At 38.9% G+C, this 25437-nt stretch overlaps 2 protein-coding genes across 2 annotated transcripts in view; both read right to left on the bottom strand.

Annotated features, from left to right (window-relative positions):
* Window positions 1–4207: 4207 nt before the first annotated feature.
* On the bottom strand, window positions 4208–5554 carry CCER1 (coiled-coil glutamate rich protein 1; the record flags this gene model as incomplete). The annotated part of the gene is made up of 1 exon (XM_080704821.1): window positions 4208–5554. One exon carries the CDS (start codon window positions 5552–5554, stop codon window positions 4208–4210), a length of 1347 nt encoding a protein of 448 aa, XP_080560947.1.
* A 70-nt stretch (window positions 5555–5624) lies between these two features.
* Window positions 5625–25437, bottom strand: part of EPYC (epiphycan) — a gene marked incomplete at both ends in the record, with an annotated part of 49757 nt that continues 29944 nt past the window's right edge. The window contains 2 exons of the mRNA XM_080704820.1: window positions 5625–5999; window positions 21750–21914. Of these exons, the coding sequence (XP_080560946.1) occupies window positions 5625–5999; window positions 21750–21914 (540 nt within the window). The remainder of the gene's footprint in view (window positions 6000–21749; window positions 21915–25437) is intronic.

Below are 25437 nucleotides of genomic sequence, written 5' to 3'. Positions count from 1 at the left end.
TTACGTGGCTCTTTTATCAATTCTATGTTGAAAAGAATATACACTTTCCTACCTAACTTGAAGCTCAGGTCAAACTGAAATGTTTTATTTCTAGATAATTTAAGAAAGGCCACAAGGAGCTATGTTAGGAGCATTGAAGACCTAAAAGTTTGAACCAGAGGACTCGGGTCATGAAATAGTTTTCTTGTTTAAATTTTATACTTTGTTCTCAAAGAGGTTAAGTGTTTAAAAATGATGTGTGTTAAAATCTTGCATATGCTCAAAACTTTTTTTGAAGTCTTAGTCTACCTAGCATGAGAGGTATTTAAATATTGCTTGCAAATTTACAAGTATTAACTATTTAACGTCACTCTTCTGGGCACTTGGTAAGTTTTGGTTCATCTAGCTTTGATCTAATGAGGTAGAAACTACAGCTGAGGAAGATGAGAAACCAAGATCTTGGTAACATCCACACAAATAGAAAATGACAAAATTTTGAGTGCAAAAACCACGGTCTTAATCATTAAATTCGCATGCAACTTCTGCAGTGGAAATAACCCACAACCAGATTTTTCAGATATTTAATGTGGATGCCTATCACTTAGAGACCTTGTTATAAAGCATGTAATATAGCAAGTACAGGAAGCCTGGGCTTCAAAATTTCTACCAAGTTGTCTTGTGGGGTGCAGATCCTGCTGGTTCCAGCATCTCCCTCTTAAACATCAAAGCATTATACCACTGCATTTCCCCAGTTTTACCGGAAATGCAAACTAAATTTTAAGGACAAATCAATGCTTAGTTCAGGGTGACTACCAAAGTAGCTGAACTTCTCAATCCAGCAGAATTGAATGAGATGACATTTCCTGGACCTTGCTATGCATCATTGATCTTATGTTCAGAATTTCAGTGGGACAATTTTGACTATAATGATTAACTTTTACAGTCTATAGTACAATTCTTCTTAAAAAACAGGTAGTTAGACTTGAAAATAGGACTAAGTGGTAGTAGTAATTATTACTTTGAGGAAGCAGAGACCCAAGGCCACTGGCTACTGCCACAGGTCTGTTGGACAGTAGAAACAACACACATCCAGGCCTTCCTACCACATGACCAGATACTTTTCTTCTCTTTTATACATTTATCTTTTTTGGGGGGTACTGAGTATTGAACCCAGTAGTGCTCTACATCCAAGCTAAACCGCCAGCCCTATTTCATTATATAGGGTCTCATTCTTGGTTGCTGATATCTCACTAGACTTCTGAGACTGACCTTGAACCTGCAGTTTTCCTGTCTTAGCTCCCAAGTTACTAGGATTAAAGGCATGTGCAACCATGCCTGGCTCCATCAGCTGAACGTGGTATTGGATTATTTTACCTAAAACTAAGTAGATATAGAAAAATTCTAGTCCTCAAATAGCTAAGACATAGCACATTCTGATTTTGAAAGTATACAGAGAATTTAGACCAAGTTAATTCAGAGCATTACAGGTAATTTTCAATTGGTTTAAATTAATATGAACCTGTCTGATACAAATAACCTAGTAATGTGCATCATTCTCTTATGTTGCTCAATTCTCAATTAATTAAAAAAACTATTTTCTTGGTCATACACACTCCCTTACCTCAGGATCACCTGGAAGCTTATTGTGTATTTTATTTCACAGATATGTAGAATGATATGTTGGTTTCACATATATGTTTTAGTTGGCAAGAGATTGGTTATTTCATCTCGTTTATTCATGTTAAGGAACTAAGTATGTTAGAAATTTTGTCTTCTTTAACATTTAGATATAAATTTTTATGATATAATACTTAAAACTCAATTGATCTCTAAATGTTAAACACATTTACTATCCCTAGAAAGCAAATATTTTCACAGAAAAAAAATCCCTCTGAGTTATTGTGGAGGCAAAGTAATGAAGACAAATCAATAGATGCTATCAGTCATCAAGAGAGGGAAATATCAGAATATCTTTATTTTAAAATCCTAAATACTTCATAATAGAGATGATTATCAAATCTAAGCCTTCAAACTCTGTTTAATATTCATTTTTTTGACACCTAAGCAAATAGCGCTAGAGAAACACGCCTAAGTAGCATACTCTTCATCATGTGTCTACTCCATCAACTGGGTTTATTGAGTTACACTAACACTTTAGAGACCACTGAATCATCAGGTTGTACCAAAATAGCTGGGGCAGAGGCTGTCAATGGAAATTGAGAGCTGATCGTCAAGCCCTTGAAGCTCTTCATTACCTGAAAGTTGGCGAAGAGATAGCTGAGAAATGTAATTAAGGTGCGGTTCCTCCAACTTTTTTTTTTTCCTTTGGTGGTACTGGGGTTCCTGGAAGCCCTTCTACCTCCGGGCTACACTCCTGGACCTATTTTTACATTTTTATTTGGAAACAGGGTCTCCTAAGCCAGCGCGCATGGCTGGCTTTGAACCTGCGCGATCCTCCTGTCTCTGCCTCCCAAGCACGGGGATTACAAACGTGCACCACCACGCCCAGCATGTTCCTCCAACTTTCAACGAGACTATCATTTCACAGTATATGGCATCGGTAAAGGGACCATGACAGTATCTGGTTAATAACATTATTTTAAAGCCAGATGACACAGTCATCAATGACTAATAGTTTTCTTCTGTCACTAATTTTTGATGGTGTCTGTTTCAGAAGATATCGGTAGCGCAGGAACGAGCAGATAATATGGATCCTGCTGTCATCTCTCCCTTCTTATTGGCTGCTCCTCCCAAGCACTCTGGCCCTTCTTTTCTCAGTGTCATCAAGCTCCTCTTAGCTTTTGGCCTTCAGGATTAGTTCCCCCTTTTCCTCCATAGTAGACATCCCCCAGACTCATTCTTTGTGTTTATACTTTCATAGAGGTAATAATTGCAGTGACTAGTTTGTCTTACTCTTCACTCAGTGTTTGTCTTTTCTATTACAATATAAACATAGGAATTTTGCTGATCTACCATTATATCCTTTTTATTATTCATAATATTTTGTCCCTGTGGAGTAAATGTTGATGGACCCTTGACTAGAATGTAAACTCCTCAGATATTGCTTATGTTAACTTCCATTACAATGACTAACAGTGCCTAATACATATGAAGCCAATTAGTATTATTTTATTTTTATTTGTCAGATTAAACTTATCACCTTGAAAGTTGCAATACAGTGGGATAGCTGAGTGATAATCAACATCCAGGTAAATGTAACCATAAAGTCTTCTCTTCTACAGATAAATACGAAGTATGACCAAACTAAGAATCATAGTTTGTCAAAATATGTAATTTTGAAGAAGGCAGTTTCAAATTCTTTATTGAGGAATATTCTGGAAATATGCTACAGATGGAACCTTTTAGTAGAGGTTCAAGAAGAAGTGTGTTTTTACTTCCTAAAAATGAACAAAACTATGATTTCAATGATGTATTCTTCATAGTTAATTGTTTAGGTATCAGAAACCTGTTCACATAGGCTCACAGACATCTTAGTTTTACTCTTCTTAAGACAACCTTGGAAAGATAAGGTCTTTCACCCCCAAAAGGCCAGTGATATATATATATATATATATATATATATATATATATATATATATATATATATATATATATTTAAAGGCCATTGTTCAGACAAGAATTTTATGATTTCTCTGAACTTATGCAAATAATATATCCAGGAACAATGTTTCAAAAGCTAAGCTATGTTCCACTGTTTGCAGTTACCTTGGCTTTTAACTAGTTGTGCAAGTTGACTTCTGACCATGGGGAATCCTTTCTATGCATGGACTATGGATTGGTGAGGCCATGGCAAACAGCTAGTTCCACAGAAGCAACTTCATGTTCTTCTGAGGAAGATCCATAGCACTGTGGAACAAGGGATATAAATGAGCAATGCCACAAAAGATGCAAATAGGGTTACTAGAATACAACCCTCAAAAAATATATGTTGGATAAATTTGGATTTTTTTTCAGCATTGCCAGAATTTAAAAATTATCTAGAGGGGAAAACAGCAAATGAAAATATTCAAACTGTAGTGATAAAATATTTGGCCTTTAATCATTTCCAAAATATTTGAAAGTTACCCCACCCCCACCCAGAGTCATACACAAACACATCAACGTTTAAATATTTTATAGCGGCCAAAGAAGGGGTTTACATAGGTATGTTTATTAATGGAACTCACTTTTTAATTAGTTTTTAATAAGTTGCTAATCTATTTTAGCCTCAAATCAGTTCCATGCCATTCCTCAATTCCCTTCCAGATGTCTGATGGTTAATGTCCTGCACCATGAATAGAGCTTCCTGTGGCACTCTGGGAATTATCTGTTCTTGGCCCAAATAAGTGTAGTCTATGAAGTTCTTTCTCTCTTCTTCTGCCCCAACTAGGATTGATAAAGGCATTTCCAGCGGCAAGGGATTGTCCTCTCTCTGCTGTTCTTCCTCCAGCCCCTCCTCTTCATCTTCATCCTCTTCTATCTGGTCAACCTCTTCGACACCCTCTTCCTCCTCATCCTCCTCCTCCTCTTCCTCCTCCTCCTCATCTTCCTCCACTTCCTCCTCCTCTTCCCCCTCCTCCACATCTTCATCTGTCTCTCTATCCTCCTCTTCTGTCTCTCCATCCTCCTCTTCCTCCTCTGCTTCTTCCTCTTCCTCCTCCTCCTCCTCCCCTTCCTCCTCCTTCTTTACATTGCACACCTCCTCCTCATACTCTTCCTCATTTCTCTCCTCCACCTCTTCCTTCACCAGCTGCGGGGGTGGAGACTGCTTTTCCTCCACTGGGACAGGACTTAAGAGCAGAGAGGGATTCTGCCAGAAGTTGTACAGCCTCTCCTGCAGCTCCGAGTCCTCCTCGCCGCCGCTAGGGGGCGCGTCGTTTCCCACGGAGCCGGCTGGGGAGGCGGAGGAGCCTCCCGCCTGGGCCTGCTGCGCCCGCAGCGCCTCCTGCTGGCGCTCCAGCTGCTCTTGCTGCCGCATGTCCTCGTAGATCTGGTTCATGATGAACTGCGTGGTGTTGGGCGGCGCGCTCATACCAGGCGCCCGCCATCCGCACACGTTGACCGGCCGCAGCAGCGAGCTCAGATCCACCGGCGGGCTTTTCGGGAAGGGGCGGCGAGGGTTGCGGCGCAGGCCGCGGCCCCTGCGGCCCCAGCGCTTCTTTCTGCCAGGGGGCCTCTCCCAGCCCGGGTTGCAGGGCCCGCCCCAGCAGGAACAGGAGCAGAGGCAGAACGGGTGCAGACCGTACACACTGATCATTTGCATCATCGGACAGAAGGGCTTCCGGAATCCCGCCGGCGGTGGGCGCCAGGGTCCCCCGCAGCATCCCCAGTTCGAGTACAAGGCCCAGTAGGGTCGCCGGGGAGGTTGGAACCACGGGCCCGGGCCATATTGCGGCTTGGGCTGTTTCCTGGGGGCTTCGTACTCGCCCTTGGGGACATAGTTGTACCGCCGCTTGTAAATCGGAGCTCCCCTGCGCCTTCGATTGCAGGAGGACCAGGTACCCAAGGGCGAGGAGGATGGACAATCTCCGTTCAGATTAAGAGGATCCTCTTTTTTAAAGAGGGTCTGGGTCATGGTTCAGGGAGCCCCCCAAAAGTGGCAATGGTAGTGTCTTTGAAGCTGCCAAGGTCTCCAGAACCGATGCTCAGCTGCGTGCTGCCGCAGGGACAGCGCCTTCCTCTCCAGAAGCTACTTCTTTACACCTCTTGTTGGCTCTTCGTGGATCTCTTGTCCTTCGCACCCGGGTTGTCTTGACCAGGTGGATTGAGTGGGACTGGGGCTGGTTCAGGATGGTGGGGAGAAAGGTGTTGGTGGGCGGCACTCGGCGAGAGCCACTCCCAGGTCCCGCATAGGCCCGCAGAGGCGCGGGCTGGGAACCCGGGAGGCAAGGGTTGCCGGATACCTTGCTGTTCCTTCTCAGCCCAGGTGCTTCACCTTCGCTGTCCTGGCCGGACTGAGGCGACGCTGGTGGCAGCAGCCCTTTTATACTGTCTGGTGGCCCCCGCAGGCCCACCGCGTCCTTGGTTGCTCAGGACGACAGCCAATCGGCGTTGAGATGCTTCTTCTGTGTGAAGGCGGGGTTCTGGCGGAAAGGAGGGTGGCCTATGAAGATTCTCATGGTCCTTATGACGCAGGGGTTGAGCAGGTGGGGGGAGGGGGCCAAAGCTTACTGTTGACCAACCGAGGCAACGCTTGAAGCCTTTTATTTGATTCCTTTGTGTCAAGTTGAAGGGGAATCTGGAGGGAGTTTGGAAGAGGGGTCTTCAGCTGAACTCGGGTATTTGGGGGAGAATTTTAGCACTGAAAAACCTATATTCTCCTCTGGCAGGGAGACAGCGTAAAGGAAAGCGCCTGGAGTCAGAAACCTGGCCCCCTAATCCTTACCTTCTGTGGGCTCCCACTCATCTAACTCCAGGACACTGCCACAAACCTTTATTGTGTGTGTCTACTGAGTCCAGATGTGCTCATGAAACATCATCCCCGTGGTACCCTAAAGGGTCGTTGCCACGTTTTACAGATTAGGAACCTGAGGGTTTATTTTGCCTCTTATCGTGGGCTAATGAGCTTCAAAGCCAGTATTTAAACCTAAACCTCTTTGACCCCCGGGTTCTTAGAGATATTTCTATACCATCAACCTCTCCCAAATAGGAAGCTTGTGATAAGTTAATGTAAACTCTTGATTAAAAGCAAACATTACTGATGTGTAGAATACCACAAGTTTGCTCTTGAGAGCAAGACTCTTCCGACTGTCTTTCTTTTGCCCCAGCACGGGACCATACAGCATACATTGTAGCCTTTAAAGTATGCTGGTTAAGCCCGGCGTGGTGGCGCACGCTTGTGATCCCCGCGCTTGGGAGGCGGAGACAGGAGGATCACGCAGGTTCGGAGCCAGCCGCGCTGGTTTAAGAGACTCCGTTTCCAAATAAAAATATAAAAATAGGTCTGGGAGTGTAGCCCGGATATAGAAGTGCTCCCAGGAACCCCAGTACCATTAAATAAATAAATAAATAAATAAATAAATAAATAAATAAATAAAGTATGGTGGTTAAGCATAGGGTTCCTGATCTAAATAGATGAGATCTAATTTGGGATGACCTCAGTAACTCCTTAAGCCTCAGGTTCCTTAACCAAACCATGAGTATGGTTTTGTTATAGTACCTGTTACACAGGATAGTGGGAACTGCTAAATAAGGTACTTCATTAAAACAGTACAGGACCCGGGCGTGGTGGCGCACGCTTGGGAGGCAGAGTGAGGAGGATCACGCTGGTTCGAAGCCAGCCATGCTGGCTTAAGAGTCCCTGTTTCCAAATAAAAATATGAAATATACTAGGTATATCCAACTTAAGAAAAATGGGTCTGGGAGTATAGCCCGAAGGTAGAAGGTTTTCCAGGACCCCCCCCCCCCAAAAAAAAAAAAACAGTGCAGGTGGATCACAAGTTAGAGTTCAGTCTCAGCAACTTATCTAGACCCTCAGCAACTTAGAAAGACCTTGTTAAAAAATTAAAAAAAAATAGGGCTGAGGGTGTAGCTTGGAGTAGCACACCCCTGGATTAAATTCTTAGTATCAAAACAAAGAAATAAAACTCTAAGCAAAAAAAAAAAAAAGTTAAATACCCAGCCACTTAGTTAAAATCATCATCATACTTAACTACTTTAGAACTTTTAACTGAATTGATACAGCATATAAAAAGACATCCAGCTCTGCCATAGGCAACCATAAAGCATCCTTCCCACTCTTAAGTCATTCTCTTGTCCCACTTTGTAGAAATATAGAGGAAGTGCTACCAGGCTTACTCCTCAAGAAAATCATTCCAGAGCATTTCCTTTTATTACCTTTCCAATGCAAAAGGAATTGTGCAAAAATTCAACACTGCCTGCTGTGTCCATTAAATGCCAGAGAAGCAAATCCACTGAAAGCCCTCAAGTTGCAAAGGTCATTTACACATTCCTGGCTGAACCAGAACAGTGTGTGAGTTCTTGGATCAGGACTTCTCCGACAGCTGCCTTGGGACCTGTAGCCTCCATGAGCATCTTTCTGTTTTATTTGCTCAGTGGATCATGGACGACAAGCCTGCTCGACTCAAAGGGCAGGATGCTGACATTTTATTCTCCAGGGCTCCCCTATGTATACAGACTCACCTCTTTGGCAGATAACATACCCCTGCTCTGCTTAACTCAAAATGGAATGATGCTATTCCAGATTTATTTTTCTCAGAACATATGTGTGAGATAACAGAGTTTTTAAGAGTATTAAAAATTGACTATATTACTGTAGTGGAATTCTCATTATTTTCCTTTTGTTTTATAAAAAGACAATTTATTCATTTTACAGATTTTTGAGAACATCGTGCTTTATATATAAAAGCTGAGATAACTTTAAACACATCAAAGTGGCTTATCCTATTCATTTTTGTATTAAAATCAGTATTGTCATGTCCCACTCTCCTTATGAGAAGCAGCAAATTGCAGTTTATAATATTTAGGTTTTTGTAAGATTGGAATTATAATAGAATTTTTTTGTATGTGTGATCCTTGGGATTGACTCAGAGGCACTCTCCGAGTTACACTTCCATCCCTATTCAATATCTTTTACTTTTATTTTGAAACAGGGTCTTATTAAGTTGTTCAGGGCCTCACTTAGTTGTGGAGGCTATCAGCCTCCCAAGCACTGGGACTATAGGCATGTGACAATATGACTAGCTTAGAATTATAATACAAATTTTTAATGTACTAGTAAACCACCGAAGACACTTTACTGCTAGAGTATATTAAGCATAGTAGTGAAAAATCCAATGAAAAATTGTTAAATACACTTTTTTTTTTAGTACTGGGGACTGAACCCAGGAACATTCTACCTCTGAATTACACTTCCAGCCCTATTTTATTTTATTTTATTTTATTTTATTTTATTTTATTTTATTTTATTGTTTTTTGTAACAGGGCCTTGTCAGGTTGCTGAAAGTCTTACTACATTGCTGAAGCTGTTCTTGAACCTGTGATCCTCCTGTCTCAGCCTCCCAAGTACTAGGATTACAGGAGTTCACCACCACACCCAGCTTTAATTATACATATTTTAATTGAGCTAGATCTATGTTCTTTAAATATTGAAAACAAACTATTCTGATTTAATATTAAAGTAAAACACATTTATATGCTGTTATATATTGTGTTACTTTTCTGTTGCAGCATAAACAATTAACACAAGAGTAGATTCATAAAGTATCACACATTTATTATTTCAGTTTCCAGAGCTCAGGGGTCCAGAAATGGCCTAGTTGAGCCCTCACTCAGGATCTCCACAGGCTGTAATCAATGTGTTGGCTGGTCTGGGTTCTCATCCAGGGCCTCAGATTGTTCATTTTATTAGAATTAATTTCTTCATGGATCTGTAATGAGGGTCTTGACTTTTTGCTGTCTTTTAGCTGGAGGCTATGTTCAGGGTGGAAAGGCTATACACAAGTCCTAGAAGTCAAGCTCATTCCTAGATATTACCTATAGTTATTTTTTGCCATGGATTTCTGCAACATGGCTTCTCACATCATCAAGAAACAGAGACACTCCCTAGTTCTTCCTAGCAAGATGGAGAGTTATAGATATGAATATAAATATTGTGTGTATATGTCTGTCACAATCATGGGCCTGACATTTGTGCTCTCCATCATCTTTACTATATTCTAGAGTTTAGAATGGAGGCCCAGATCCGACCAACACACAGGGCAGGGTTGGGTGATGAGGGGGAAACACAAAACCCTGGACACCCATAGGCAGAAAATCCACGTGGGCTACTTTCTAGTCTGTTTGTTGTATAGATGAAGTAAATTCAGTAAACTATATCTAAAATGTGCACTTTGTATCGACTAGTTATCAATGTATTTAGGCAACTAATGACATTTGCATTTTGAAATTCCAATAAATGATGGATAATGAAATAGGTTATGTGCCTTATGTCCTGTCGAGTACTATGTTCTTTAGTTGAAAACAGACTTTGATCTTGGTGTTAGCGTTTGTGCAATGTGTGATTTGAAAGAATGAATTCTAACACTTGGTGGCAGTAGTAGCTCATTCAAAATTCAGTCAGCAAGTGTCCCTACACAAACAAAACTATTGAGAAATAAATATCTTATTTAGAAATCTTACCCAAAGTTTTATTTTAAACTATTTAATGTTGACAATATTAATTAATTTTACTTATAGTGGTGTGTGTTATATTTATTAGATCTGAGAATTTTTCATGTGGCTTTTACAAAGCAAACTTCAGCTGATTTAAACCTGTAACTAAAACTCTTAGGTTGGATATACCTAGTATATTTTGTCACATAAATGAAAATCATTATTTTATATACATCTATACGAAACTAATGTTGTGCCATGTGATATAAATATAAGTAACTAAAATATATGTTATACACCATCAAAAGACTTGTCTATTTCAACAGTAAAGCCATCCACATATAGGAATTTAAAACTAAAAAGTGCAGCCCCATCTTGTGGTCATAGAGTGTAATTCCAAAGTATTAAGCTTTTCTAGTTTTTCAGAGATAGACTTTAAAAACTGCCCTATGCTTTCTCTTGATAATTTGAAAAGTTGAAGGGCTTACTTGCAATTTTTTCTTTTTTTTTTTTTTGCAGTACTAGTGATGAAACCCAGGGGAATTGTAGCTCCAATCTACATCCCAGTGCCCCTTTCATTTCATTTGTGTGTGTGTGTGTGTGTTTGTTTGTGTGTGTGTGTGTGTGTGTATATATATATATATATATATATATTTTTTTTTAACAGGGTCTCACTGAGTTGCGAAGGGCCTCGATAAGTAGCTGAGGCTGTTCTTGAACCGCCATCCACTGGTCTCAGCCTCCCGAATGCTGGGATTACAAGTGTTTGCCACTACACCTGGCTGAAAATTTTTAAAAGTGTGTTGTTCATCACGGATCATGACTATATGTGTTTGTTTCCAAATGCTCAAATAATTTTAAGCAAATTATGAAGAAAAGGTTGACTTTGAAATCACTATAAAACAATGTTTCTATATATTTAAAGACAAGAAAGGATGCCAATTTTACACTTATAATATTACTGTGTATAGATATTATATGCCATCACCTTTGAAAACACTATTAATTCTGTATCAACTCAAGATTTTCAGAAAATTAATGCAACAAATACTAGTCATGACGCCTGACAACCATGTGTACTCAGTAATGATTAGAAGGATTAGGTCAGTACTTATTTAAACACTGTCTTATCCATGTTAAAATTGTTTTCTACTTTTATTTCTGAGTCCTTTAAAATTCATTTAATTAATATTCTCTTGTTGGCTTGAGAGTATTTTCAGTGTTATATTTGATATTTAACCTGGTTATTTTGTGCATAGTTACAACAGTGGATAGAATCATGTAGTCTCATTAACACACATATCAAAGCCAATCACTAATCAAACATGAGAAGGAGGGAAGAGGAGGAAAGGGGGCGGGGATTGGGTAAGGGCTAACTGGGTGATGTGTGCATGTATGCCTCCACCATCTTGTACTCCATTAAGATGTATGACTGCAATGCACCAGTTGAAAGTTAAAAAAAGAATTCTGGAATATCTGTTATCACTAAAGAGATGTTAAATTTTTTTAAAAAAGAATTGTCAGCCTGGGTATTCTTGCTTACAAATAATTGTGAAATATAATTTATTCAGGGCAACAAAATGTAGTCTTTTTTAAAAATTGGCAAACAGCCTATAACAGAGAAAAATTAAACATATAGCAATTGAATAAAAAAAGACAAGCTGTTAGATTGTTAGAAAGTATACATGGGGCTTTTAAAGGGTTAGTTTTGAAATTAGAGATGTTGTGGGGGCCCAGAGTCAGCACAGGCTGGTGGAGAAGACATGACTGTGTGCATGTCTTCAGATGTGTGAAGATGCATCTTCAGCTGCAGATGTGTGCTTCTTGTGCAGTCGCAGACTCTGGATGAAGGCTCTGTGTGCTTCCTTCCCAGCTGGGCATCTTACCACTGAAACCTCCCCTGCAACTATAGCTGGTTAGTGACACGCCCCTGACAATTGGCATAGTTTGCAGAAGAGGTGAGTGTCAACAATGCCCCTCCAGAGGAGTAGCCCCTGGAGGAACAACCCAGGGTGGAGGGAATGTGATCCTCAGTTTCTCTGTGGTTCTTGGTAGCAGAGTATCTGGTTTCATGGTCACTGGCAGAGGACTGGGTTGATGTACATACAGTCATGAGCAACGGAATACAAGGCTCTAAGACCAATAAATCATGCCATACATGATTTGTATCTTTCCACAATGTCATGAAGTTAATTCAGTATTTAAAGGCTATAGCATACAGGAAAGTATTTGTAAATTCTATAAGTAAGGTTAAGCTAGTTTCAGATGCTGGGCAGCTGCTTTGCCAAAGCCAATTAACTCTAACTGAGCATCAAATGATGCACTTCACATTAATAATTCTAAAAGTTTAGGTTAAAGCATGCTAAATATATTTGTAAAAAGTATACAAATTCTGTTATTTGAGCACTTCAAATATTTGGTAAATAACAAGTTAAAAACAAACGGGGGAAGGGATACAAGGAACCAAGTCCAAGAATGCAAAATGTGATTATTAAGTTATCGATGATCCCTGGTCAGCAAAGAGCAGGGCCAACGAGAAGTTATTGGATTGGAGTTGTATGCACCATAGACTAGTCATCGTGTAAACCATAGTTCAGTGTGCTGTGTGTGAAAAGGTTCCTCTTTTTATGGGATTTCCATGTTTAAGTCTAAGTGTCATTGGGAGGCTTCTCAAAGTTTACCAGACACTTGTCATTTCTGCAAATGCATTGATGACGTAAGTCCATCAGATGCAGAAAGATATTAATGAGCCAAGGGTCAATTATCAACTGCAGCACAGGTGTGTTGGTCTGGGCAACATACTGGCATCTCAAAGCACGTTGTTTATGAGTTCCTGAGGTTATTTCCCATGCTCTTTACAATTAACATATCCAAACAGGCTATTTTATGAGTTCCTGAGGTTATTTCTACTCCATGCTCTATACAATCAGTATGTCCAAACAAATTTTAAGCTGTTTTTGAGTTCCTGAGGTTGTTTTATCTCACATCCTCTACACATGTTCCCAACCAGAATAGGATGAGGTACATCCCCAGCCAGAAAAAGTCCGGGAGGCTTTAAAAGTGTTGTAGCCATACATTCCAACATGTTCCCACAGCTCTGCAGACTGGCTGGAACTTCCCAGCTACGGAAGAGGTGCAGACTCCAATGGGCAGAGGTCAGCTCAGTTAGGAGGAGGGTGTGGACAGTTTGGCAGCCCTGGGCTGCACAAGTTCAATTACAGTGTGTGGGGTGAGTCAGGAGGCTGGTGGATGGCACACACTGTGGATCCAGGTGGGAGGGTAGATTAGAGACTCAGCTGAGGAACCAGGTTAGCAAGAGAACCTGCTTGACCTGAGGCTGCATTTGGAATTGATTGTTTACTGATTCCACCACAATGTGAAACACATCCTGACCCTACTCAATATGGGAGCAGACAGATTTTTTTTTCTTTAGAAAGAAACCCAGACAAGTTTACTAGACCTAGGGCTGCCATAGTTTGATGTGCCCCAGATGTTGGAAATCAAACATCTGCTTCCTAAGCAGAATGCTGTGTCTATATCTCCTATAGCTGAGTATGTCTTAGAGGCGGACTTGTTACAGGAATTGTGCAGACAACTGTTAGAGAATTCCAGCTACAAGTGCATGTAGACTATTACTAGAGGACATCCCTATCATACTTCCTTAAGCATCCTATGCATCCCCAAACCACAAAGATTGTGAATGTACAGCTATACATGTTATCTAGGGAGAATGAGGAAAGTGGACAAATGATATTAAAGCTAGAAAGAGGCAAATATAATTTGCCCAACTGAAAGTTCATTCAACTCTTTCTTTGTGGTCAGTGTGAAAACCTGAGGATTCCTGACATATTGCAATCAACTATTGAAAGTTGAATAAAGTGACACTGCCTTTATATGCAGCAGTTCCCAAACAGTTCAGAGTTGATGGATTGGCTGTCACATGAGCTAGAACAGTTCCATTATGTTGTAGCCTTGGCAGATGACTTCTCCATTGTCATTACTCTGAAAAGCCAAGAACAGTGTGCTTTCACCTGGGAAGGATGCCAATTGACCTTTTTGGTATTGCTCCAGGGATGATATTCACTTAGTCTCACCATGTGTCATGGTCTGGTGGCACAAGATTTGGCCTCTTGGCAGATAATCCTGAGGCTTTATGTTTGTGCCATTATATTGGCAATATTAAGCTAATTTTTATTCTCTTACAGAATTAGAAGATGCATGCAGCCTCCCAGCCACTCTCCAGGAATGGGGGTGAGCTGCCAACCAGAGACTTGAGTATTCTGTAAAATTCTTGGGAATTGTCTGGTCAGATAAGACAAAGATAATACCCCAAACAGTGATAGACAAGATACAAATCTATCCTAGACCAGGAATGGTCAAACAGTTACAGAGATAACTGGGTAAGAATATCCAAAATGGGTTTTGGTCAGAGATATTGAAAGAGATAGAGGCATATGCTGCCCTTGTAACTTAAAAACCCATTACAGGTACTGGATCAGTGACAGTCCAGACCACTCACCTCACTAAACGTTGGCTGAGATACTGGACATGAACCCCCTAGAACAGGAATAGCCCAAACACCCACTATGACAAAATGTAGTAAATACTTAGAACAAACATGGTTTTCTAGTAGTCCTCTGTCTGAACAGTTAGATACTTAGCTGGAGCCAGACAATTCCAAGTGACAGGGTGCCTTGGAACTTATAGAAGTGGGGGATGCTCTAAGTTTCTATGTGGAAAGGAAAGCTTTGTTGGGGCCAGTGCATTTTCAGATGACAGCCCCCTGAGAACCCATGGAAGTAGGAGAGTCCTCAATTCCCTATGAAAAAGGGAGAGCCCCTGTAACTGCAGAAGTGTGGCATATTGATGGCTCCTGTCATGAGCAGCCACCCACACACATGAATGTGGCCTTACAGTCCACCGCAGAGACACTTTTTGGGTATAAAATTGGGGCTGAACACTCCAACCAGTGGGCTGAGTTCTGGGTGGTTTGGTTAGTTCTCATGAAGGGGACTGGGCTCTTGTGTGTCTGTACAGACAGCTGGGCAATCTACCAGGGTCTAACCTTGTGGCTGCCCTGATGAGTGGGACAAGACAGATTGATTGAACACTATCCATTGTGGTGCAAAGATATGTGGGGGGATCTGTGGAAATAGAGCATTCAGGGAAGAGATGGTATGCATCATGTTTTAGGGAATAGGTCCTGACAGATTCCCCAGTAAGCATGCTGCAGACACTCTAACATAAATCCAGCCCCAAGCAGCAGGAATGATTGAATGTTTTAATGAACTCACAATGGTGTAGCTTCAGGCTTTGAACCCCTCCCTCCCTTTGGAGGATGTGGAAGGTACAAGTGCCTATGTCAGTGGAGCTTATAAATAAGTAACCTTGCCACAGTGGGCAGGCCCCCTTATATAAGGTAATACCAGGAATGCCTTGTACTTTGAAGTTGGAAGAAAGCTCAAAAACCTCCCAGGTGGGAACAGAGGTGAGCGCATACTTCCTGCACCTAAACCCTTAGCCTTGGAGACAGACAAGATGTCTTTCAGTAGTCCTAGAATGTGCAGAAGCCATGAGTTGAACTCTTTGGAGCTATGGGGCCTGGGAAACAAGGTCAATTTGCAACTGGACCCGTGGGTACTACTTGGCCCTGCCTGGTATGGGTTATGTTTCACCCATGGGGAAAATGCACTGTTATAATCCTAGTACTTGGGAGACTGAGACAGGAGGATACCAGGTATTTGGCCAACCTCTGATACTTAATGAGGACCTCCACAACTTAGTGAGACCCTGTTTTCAATTTAAGAATTAAAAATGTAGGGCTAGGGGTGTAGTTTGAGGTATAATGCCTCTGAGTTCAAGCCCCAGTTCCAAATTTTAAAAAAAGCAAAAGGAAGGCAAATGGGTCATAAAACTATTGCTTATTCCTTTGTATTCTGTGGAGAATGTTCCCAAGATAGCATGTTTTTTGCATCTTCCTGAAAGGAAAGAGCTTATGATGGTCTCTCGTTCTGCCTTGTCCTACCATCAAGGCTAATGTCAGGAAATAGCCTGCTTTCCTAGGCACATACCTTTGTAGGACTGTACAACACCTCTAATTGCTGGGTTTGCACTTGGCTACCAGTGGAAATAGCCAAAAGTCTCTAGTGGAAAATCACCTTCTACTGTAGACAACTGTAATACCTTATAAGCATGAAACCACTACAGCCAGAATGGGATGAATTATGCTGCATGATATAGGACTCGTTGCACCAAGACCATAATATGCACCTACCCCTTTGTCGGGATATGCTATAGAAAATGGATGGGGCTGGTTTTATTAGGGTACATATAGAACTTGTAAGCATACCAACTATTTTGTATAGAACAGGTAAATCAGTCATTGATCAATCAAATTGTTGGATGGTTGCCCCAAGAATTATGTTAGCTTTATTTATTCTAAGGGATGGTACTATAGGCATAGAGCTACAGGTAAATGCCTTACCTGCAGATGCTTTATATACATCCCAATGGACTTTTGTCTTTTTGATAAATGAAACTACCCAGATAGGAAAGGTGGTTTTGCAGAATAGAATGGCATTAGATATGCTCATTACTGCCCAAGATGGAATGTGTATTCTTCATGTAGAATGCTGTATGACATTCCAGACCACCAGCAACAAGTACAGCAAGCCTTAGCAGAGATGGATACGGAGATATAGACTACTCAGCCCTATAGGAAAACCTACTTACAACCTGGTGGAACTCACTGGGCTCTCCTGGAGATGGGTATTGGTGTCCTTGCCTCTGTAGCAGCAGGACTAATACTTGGTGTACTCTCTATTGTTGTGGTTTTTGATCCCAGTGTAGTGCTCTCTGGGTCAAGCCATGAACCACTACCTTGTAGAGTGTGGAGCCCAGAGGAAGACCAGGCCAGCAAGTGAAGACATGAATGTCCTTGCATAGCCGCAGATGTGTGGGCATCTGGCACAGTTGTAGTTGTGTACACAGTTATGTAAATATGACTAGGCAAAGTGTAATGTGTATACTCCTGTCACACTGACATTAACATGAACCAGTTTCTCTGGAAACTTATTTAAGGGACAGGTCTGTAAATAAAGTTTCTGTTTGTTCTTCTCCAGATGGCGACTTCATGTACTTTCTTCATCCTGGGGATTTTCATCTTGTCTCAGTTCAAGAGCCTACTCCAAAAGTAGGCTCCTCCTGCCGAGGGGTTAGGCCGGTGCCAGGGCCAATGGCCGGCATCGGAGCCTGCCATGAGGCAAGGCCACTACTGTGGCCTCCGAGGCCGGGATCGGAGCCAGCTGAGGGGTTAGGCTGGTGTTGGGGCCAGCGAGACCAGAATCAGGGCCTCCCATAAGGCAAGGCCGCTGCTTGAGCTAGCGAGGTCTGGATCAGTCCACCGGGTAGCCAGGCCACTACTGGGGCCATCAAGAGTGCGATCGGTACTTGCAACGCGGCATGCACAGAGAAATATCGCAGAAAATATAAATCAGATACTTCCCCTAATCAGCAATAACTAGGAGGAAAGGGGCAACAGGAAGAGGTTGAGCTATAGAAAGGGCCCTATAGTGAAGCAACTAATGTGACCAATCAGAGGGTATGGAATAGTGGAGGACGGAGCCTCTTTAAAATGCAGGAGGTACATAAACAAATGTATCAAAGTTAATCAACAAACAAGCATGGGATCAAGGAAGGGGGAGGGAATGGGATGGGGGCTGGATGAAGGCTGATTGGATGATGTGTGCTTGCATATCCTCTCAAGTCTTGTACTCCAATGTGATTGATATATGACTACAATGCACCAATTAAAAATAAATTAATTAATTAATTAAAAAAATAAAGTAAAATATTTATTAAAACATAAAAAACAAAAGTAGGCTCCTGATCTATAACCAGGTCCCTGACAGCTGTCCATAAAAAATGTGAGGTGATTTAAATGCCCATTTAAATATGATATAATTAGAAAAATGGCTGAAAGGTTATTGTCCCATTTCCAGTGTTAGAATAAGTACTTTTTCCTTCTAGAGTTTATGGCGAATGGTTACCTACAAAGTAGCCCTGTCAGTAAATAGTCATGTTGCCTGTGCAAATGTCAATTAGCATCATCATCTTTGCTAACAATGCCCTTTTCATTTCAGCATTTTAGTTTTTGCTACATATCACCTTGCTTTTGTATTAATGGTGTATTGAGAAAACTTTGAGGACAGAATTCTATGTCATTTGTGGGGAGATATGATACCATCAACAGTCTTCTCACAGGCCAGGCCTCATTATGACTTCTATGGACTTCTTTCATAAAAATAATAAAGTAAAATAATAGCTTATTGCTCATTACTAAGTGCCTAACATTATTGTGGGCTGCTGTACTTTGTGCCTAATGAATAAGGAACAACCTAAGAATTTCAATCTATCTTCCTGCTGATTTTTTAGATGTCAGATGTCTGGAAGATTGCTCTGGCCTCCAGACATGGTTTCTCTATTGTGACTTGAAAGAAAACTTCCATTGGTTATTTGGAAGTCACTATCACTCAGATAAAGGCAAAGATGATCTTTTCATCTCTGTCCAGTCTATGTATCATTTTATTATAAAACAGGAAAATTAATGTATGCTATTTGAAGTTCCAAAACGGGATGAAATAGGACAAGATTTTGGAGAAGGCTCTTGAACAAGGTATATAAGCTATCTATTTTAATATGTGGCTTAGAATAGTTATTTTCTCCAATGCTTATTATACTATTACTAATATATGATTTATGTCTAAGCAGAATATCTATAACATAGTTTGATCCTACAATTTATTTCCATGATAACAATGTGGATTACAAGAGACTAACTTTCAAATATTTAATATTCTTCAGAGTTAAACTCAGCTTAAAAATGATTTTCTGTCACTATTTACTGACATTTGAACCACATTTATGGTATTCTGTATTTTATTACATTCTATTTTATATTAAGGATGTGCTATAGCTCTTAATGTTTTAGGTAACATTGCACTTAATATTTTGGGTAACATTTTAAATACCTCTATGGACATTCTGGAAGATACTCATTTGTCTATTGGTGTTAATTACTTAACTGCATTAAAATGCATACATAAGATCTAGCTGATAGCTGGGCATGGTGGTGCATGCCTATAATACCAGTATATAAAAGGATGAGACAGAGGATTTGAAGTTAATCGTGGCAATTTAGCAAGACCCTCAGCAACTGAGTGAGGTATCATTGGAAAAAAAAAGAATGAAGCTGAGGGTGTAGCTCAGAAGTAGAACATACCTTGGGCTCAATCCCCAGAAACACACACACACACACACCAGAAACACACACACATACCAGAAACACACACACACACTTCTAGCAAATAATTTTTTTCTTCTACATTACTTTTTCTTTTATTTCTCATTAATACATGCAAAAGTAACACTAGAAGATAGTTTGGCTATATACACACATACAGGCACTTGTTAAAATCACTAAACCTTTCTAAGGAGCATTGCAAATTATTTTACTCAAACATTAACTCATGATTCAAAACCTAATCATGTATTTGGCTGCCTCATTCTCAAACAAAACTAAAGAAGTTAGCGATATTGTTTGTTTTCTTGTCTAAATGTAGATACAATCAAAGAACAATCATTATACCTCAGAAATATAATAGTACAGTGGATTCAATATATGTTACTAATGTTTCATAACTACTGCCACCACCACCATTTTCTGTATTTCTAGGAAGATTTAAGGACAGAGAAAGATCATAATCCATGGTGAGTCACCATTTGCTTAATACTGCCAGAATTTGGAGATTGTGATAAGCAGGTTTTTAAAAATGGACATTTCAAATTTCCTGGACATCTTGTTCAAACATTCATCAAGGTAATCATTAAATATTTTGCAGATGTAATTAAAGTCCCAAATCACCTGACATTAAATATGAAAGATATTCCGGAGGGGGCAACTCTATCAAATAGACACTTTACAAATAAAGATTTTTTTTCTAGGGTAGAAAAGCAAATCACAGAGATTAGAAACACAAGTAGAATTCAGCATGCCATTGTGGGCTTTTGAAGATGGAAGGTGCCATTTCATGGCCATCTCATGAGGAATGTGAGTATCCTCTCACACATGTGAGATGCCCTTTGGTGACAACTAGCTATTAGAAACTTTATCCTGCAACCACAAGAAAAAGAATCTTCCAATCATCTAAGTGAGCCCAGAAGTGGATTGTTTTCATGTTTTCCAGCTAAGAGTCCAACCAGCAATGCTTGGCTTTCAGCCTAATAGAATTCCAAGCAGAAAACCCAGAAAAAAACATAGAGAACTTTTGATCTAGAAAAACTGTCAAGTAATAAATGGGTGTTTCAGTTGAGAATTTTGTTACTGTTTTGTTATGCTATAATACAAAATAACTATAGACATACAAATTTAAAATAAAATTTACTTTTAGTCTGGTTCACAGTAATGTAGTTATGAGAGAGTGTATCTAAAATGTCAACACAAAATCCCTTTCAACCAATTTTTAAATGTCACTAGTATGGGGCACTTGATGGTTGGATGGTCATTCTATTTTAAGCTCTTTAACTTTTTGGGTATTCAAGTTCTGATGAAATGTATGATTAATGTTCCTCTACAGAACTCAATACAATTAGCATATAGTTTTCATTATTAAATACATATTGGTGCTTATACTTTTATATTTAATCAATAAAATATTTATATTGTAACATGGAGACACAATAGTGAAGTTTTCTCTAATTGTTACAGATATTTTGGATTTCATGCCAGTGTTTATGAGCAACAGCATATAAAAATATTTATATTTGATTGAAGGATAGAACTAGTTGAAAAATTATAGTGTTTTTTAATGCACTGAAAATTGTCTTATTTTTAAATTTTAATATGTTAGTTAAATAGTAGATTATGCAATGGTGAAAAAGTTAGATGAAAGTATGTGTGTCTAATATTTGATAATTTAGTAACATTTATTAAAATTTAAAATAATAGATCATCTTGGGGAGTGTGGAGAGAGAGGAAGAATGAATAAACACTTCCACTGATATTATATATATGCAAGAATAATAATGTCAATCTCCATATCTTTTAAGATGACACTATATTATATTAAAAAACTGAAGTTATGTCTATTAATGTTGAATATGTGTATGTTGAGATTTTGACAAATATTCTTCCACAAGGCCATTGTAATTTTAAACACATTCTTTTCTTTATGCTCTTTAATAAATTTGGGGTAATACATATGTTAGTGAAAAGTAAGGAATAGATAAGTTTAATTAAAAACATCTAAATCTTAGTACAATACTGTTTGATTTAAAAATTTTCACTTAATTTGAAATTAGCATATGAATCCCTAAAATTGCACATTATATGGGATTTATAAGAATATCTGTAAAATATGTTCTGATTTAGTTTTGCTCTTTTTGTGCATTTTATAGTTTTGTTCCTAATTAATCTGATATTATCTTAAATTACTAAATTTTTATTGTGTCTTAATACTATTGTTTGAATTTTGTGTAGTCATTTCTTTCAGAATACAGTTGGAAGTTATCACGGTGAATTTAGTCTTTGAGGAGAGCAGTAAGAATTGTTCTGCTATAGCAGGCATCATAATGCTCATACATGTTAGCTGAAATCAGACAAGACTCCCAATAGGCAAACGAGGTAGACACATGTAGGCTTGAGGGGTTCTGCTGAGATTGATAGGGTTTCCATCCAGTCGAATGTCTTCCAGGGCCTTTCGGATGTAAGTCAAGTTTTTAACATTGCAGAAGGTATCTTCATGCATCTCCAGAATGTTGTTATTCTAAAAAAGATGAAAATAAGTTAGAAGAAGAAGTTATAACATATCCTTATATTGATTGAATCAGTCTATGATTCACCATTGCTTTAATTTTTTGTTTCCTTCCTCAGTCTAAACCACATATCACAGGACTATTACACAGCAGGTATGTTCTAGGGCATAAGAATAATCGGTTTCCAAAGTAGACATGTTCTTGTCTTTATGAAGCTTATATCTGAATAGGCAAAATATAAAATGGCGGAGGCGGCACCATTGCTGTTGTATGACAGGTTCACAGCTAGGAAGAGAATCCTGCAAGGCTGGAAGACTCTGAAAAAACGGAAGCCATTATCCCTCTTGATTTTAGTTATAATAATGATAATATTAATAAAATTTGAAAATTGCTTTGAATGGAGATTGCTGATTTGTAATAATCTGAAGATTGATGTGAATATGACTGGAAAATGCCCTAAGATTTGTGCTGAGAATAGCACTAAGAATATGACTATTGGAGAACTTTCAAGAAGCTACATAGAAAAGAGCTCTTTGCTCCAATGCTTACAACACCTAACTCACTTAAGGTTTTGGCCAAGAAAGGAAACGTTAACTTTAAGCAAATTATTCCTACTGTGCTACGCCTTCTATATGTTGCTTATAAGTTAGGGGGTCAACTGTGGTATCTTCCTCAGGGGGCTAGCGCTAATCAGAATACTTTTTCACCTTCAACCAATCCTCCACTTTCCTATACAGGAGTGTATGATGAATAGAAGGCACAGAGTTAATATTACTGGAAAATGGCTTGATGTCAGGACTCTGCCGTTCCTACAGAGGGTTGGGCAGGCAATCTCCTTGGTGCCTGCTCACTAAAGCAAAAATGTTCTCTTGGTATACAACTTAATAGGTATTGTAGAAAATTAGATGTAGACATTGTATATTAGAGAACTAGAATAAGTTTAGTATGGATTTGATGGTTGGGTCAGAATAAATTAATAGAATATCTAATGGTTAAAAATAGCAGATAAAATTAGCAGCTTATTTTAGAAGTAGAAATAGTAAATTTGGCAACTAGTAGTTAAGGATAAATTTAAAGTTTATTATGTGTGACAGAGACCGGCTAGGCAGAGTCTCCCCCTTTTTTTGGTGTGTTTGACCAAAGATCTTAAGAATTCAAGAAAATAAATTATACATTTAATATTTTAAAATATGAAATATAAAATTAAAATGTTTTGTGCCCCTTAAAGATCTCTTAAAATCTTTGTGTTCCTTCTAATGGAAAAGCCCCTTGTTTTTTGTACTTTTGGTTTAGCTTTAGGTTTGACATGCTTTGCAGACATTCTACCTTAAACTGCACCCCCAGCCCTTTTTTAATTTTGGACCAGATTCTTGTTACCTTTCTGAGAATCTTGCCAAGTTACTGACACTGGTGTAGAACCTGGTTCCCTCTTGTTTCAGTCTCCCGAGTACTGGGACTATAGGCATGTGCCATTCCGCCTGACGGGGAAGCACATCAACTGCCTTGTTTATGTACGTTTGTATCACTTTGAACAAAAATATGATTATAACCAAATGCACCAAAATAACTATATTTAAAAACATTTGGTAAAATTAATCAATAGGTCCACATAAGACATGACTATTCCCGGAAGATTTTAAATTATAATAAGCAAAATTGTGAAATTAGCAATGTGGTCTTGATAGATAAATATTTTAAAAAGTATATTTAATGACTTTCAAACCTTAGCATGGGAATTTAAAGCCATTACTTTAAAAATCATTTTATATTATACCTACAAGCATATTATGTTCAAATATAAAATATTGGTTATTTTTAGGGTCCGTATCAACTTAGACAAAAGTAATGAAATTTAATTCGTGGTTGAAAAACAGAGACCAAAAATTATTTGAAGCTTCCCTTGAAAAGAAAATCTCTCTACTTGCTAATGAGGCAAGAAATTTAGGAATATACAGAAATTTATCCCCAGTAAAATAGAAACAAAGAGAAAAGCATTCAGAAACACATTGATGGTTAGAAAGAATAGACATCCAAGAATATTCATCAAGGAATAAAACAAAAAATTTCATAAAGGAGACAAATGTATAGACTTAGTTAAACACACAAGACATCAAAAAGTATGGGGAGATAATATTAATAGGAAGAAAAGAAAGATACACAGGAATCTACAGAGAATAAGACAGGAACCAATGACTGATTTTTACATAGCAAAATTACTTTTCCTGGTTTGTACTTTTTCTGCTAAAAATTATAATATTGGACTCTGGTGTTTCTTTGGGCACGTAATGAATGTCTTCTCTGCATATTCATTTTATGGAACAGTTATTAAAGAAAGTTGATTACAGCTGTAGGCAAAAGTTTTTCACATCTGAATCAGTAATTTATGTTTCATTGTTTCAATAACCAAAAATATTTTAATTGAGCAAATTGTAATCTTTTGAGTGAAAGTGAGTTATATTTAGAAATGATTAGATCATAATCATTTTAATAATGTGTTTTCACTCAGCCTTTCAAAGATAATATACAGTTTAATGGGATTAAAAATAACCCAAACTTTCAAATATGTTGGTTAAAGAAAGAAAAAGAAAAGAAATAACTGCACTTTCTTTATTCAAAGAAATGCAGCTAGTGATTTCTGAGAACATTGGAATGTCTTAGATTTGCATTTAATTCAACACATAAAACTTAATTCAAAGGCTGACATTAGCATTTTCCCCTGAAAACTAAAAATCAAATTAGATATTAGAGATTTCTTTATCTTTTTCTTTTTTTCCACAGTTTATGTGGTGTTAGAGTTTGAAGTCAGAGGTTTCTACCACTGAGCTATGCACCATAGCCTCATTTTAATTTTATTTTGCAACAGGTTCTCACAAAATTACTAAGGCTGGCCTCAAATCTGCAATCCTTTTGTCTCAGCTTCCCAAGTACCGGGATTGCAGGCATGTACCACATGTCTTGGTTTCTTTCCTTTTGTTACTTGAGATTAGGTTACTGAAGGTTTTACTAAATTGCTGAGGCCGGTCTTGATTCTGTGATCTTCCTGTCTCAGCCTGCCAGGTACTGGTACTGCAGGTAGGCACCATCATGCCCAGTCTTCATTTCCATTTCTAATCCTTACACATTTTGTCAGCAACTGAGGCTCTTCTCTTGTTTGTTTGTTCATTTGTTTGTTATTGTTGTTGTTAAAGAAGCACCGTGAAGAAGCCTGTAATCCCAGAAACTCAGCATGCTGAGTCAGGGGACCATAAGTTTTAGGCCAGCCTGGGCAATGTAGCTAGCCTCTGTCTCAAAATAAAATGTGCATCTGTATATAAACTGTGGATGTAGTTCAGTGGTAAAAAGTACCTTGACTCAGTCTGTAGTAGTTCAAAACAAACAAACAAAGCATTGTATACCAAAAAGATACATTTTTAATTTGGAAAGATTTAGTAAAGATTAAGATTTCAGAAGTCAGGTGAAATAGATAAGACTGTAAATGCTTAAAAATCTCTACTCAGAATGAGGGAGAGTAGAAAAAGAAGCAGAAGAGTTGTC

This window comes from Muscardinus avellanarius (genome assembly GCF_963383645.1).
Source record: "Muscardinus avellanarius genome assembly, chromosome: 11".
Classification (NCBI taxonomy): Eukaryota; Metazoa; Chordata; class Mammalia; order Rodentia; family Gliridae; genus Muscardinus; species Muscardinus avellanarius.
This window is presented reverse-complemented; position numbering and strand designations above follow the sequence as displayed.